Source organism: Aspergillus brunneoviolaceus (assembly GCF_003184695.1).
Source record: "Aspergillus brunneoviolaceus CBS 621.78 unplaced genomic scaffold BO95scaffold_127, whole genome shotgun sequence".
NCBI classification, from domain to species: domain Eukaryota; kingdom Fungi; phylum Ascomycota; class Eurotiomycetes; order Eurotiales; family Aspergillaceae; genus Aspergillus; species Aspergillus brunneoviolaceus.
The window spans coordinates 1-347 of record NW_020290857.1 but is presented as its reverse complement, the minus strand read 5'-3'; the positions used below and the strand labels follow the sequence as shown (position 1 = coordinate 347).

The window sequence follows — 347 nt, the reverse complement described above, 5'->3', positions numbered from 1 at the left end:
AACAAATGCCCAGATACTCAAACTTGCAGCGGTGGTCAGTGTAAGTCCCAGTGCCCTACAGGCCAAACGCAATGCAGCGGGAAATGCGTCAATACCGACACCGACCCCAAGAACTGCGGCACCTGCGGCAACAAATGCCCAGATACTCAAACTTGCAGCGGTGGTCAGTGTAAGTCCCAGTGCCCTACAGGCCAAACGCAATGCAGCGGGCAATGCGTCAATACCGACACCGACCCCAAGAACTGCGGCACCTGTGGCAACAAATGCCCAGATGGTCAGACATGCATTAGTGGCTATTGTAAAGCCCAATGTCCCAGCGGCCAGCAATCCTGCAACGGGCAATGTGT

General features: G+C 55.0%; 1 protein-coding gene across 1 annotated transcript in view; it reads left to right on the top strand.

Annotated features, from left to right (window-relative positions):
• BO95DRAFT_321603 (uncharacterized protein) overlaps positions 1-345 on the top strand; it is a gene marked incomplete at both ends in the record, with an annotated part of 1,389 nt that extends 1,044 nt beyond the window's left edge. Inside the window, one exon of the mRNA XM_025581804.1 lies at positions 30-345. Coding sequence (XP_025436257.1) covers positions 30-345 — 316 coding nt within the window. The remainder of the gene's footprint in view (positions 1-29) is intronic.
• Positions 346-347: the final 2 nt, after the last annotated feature.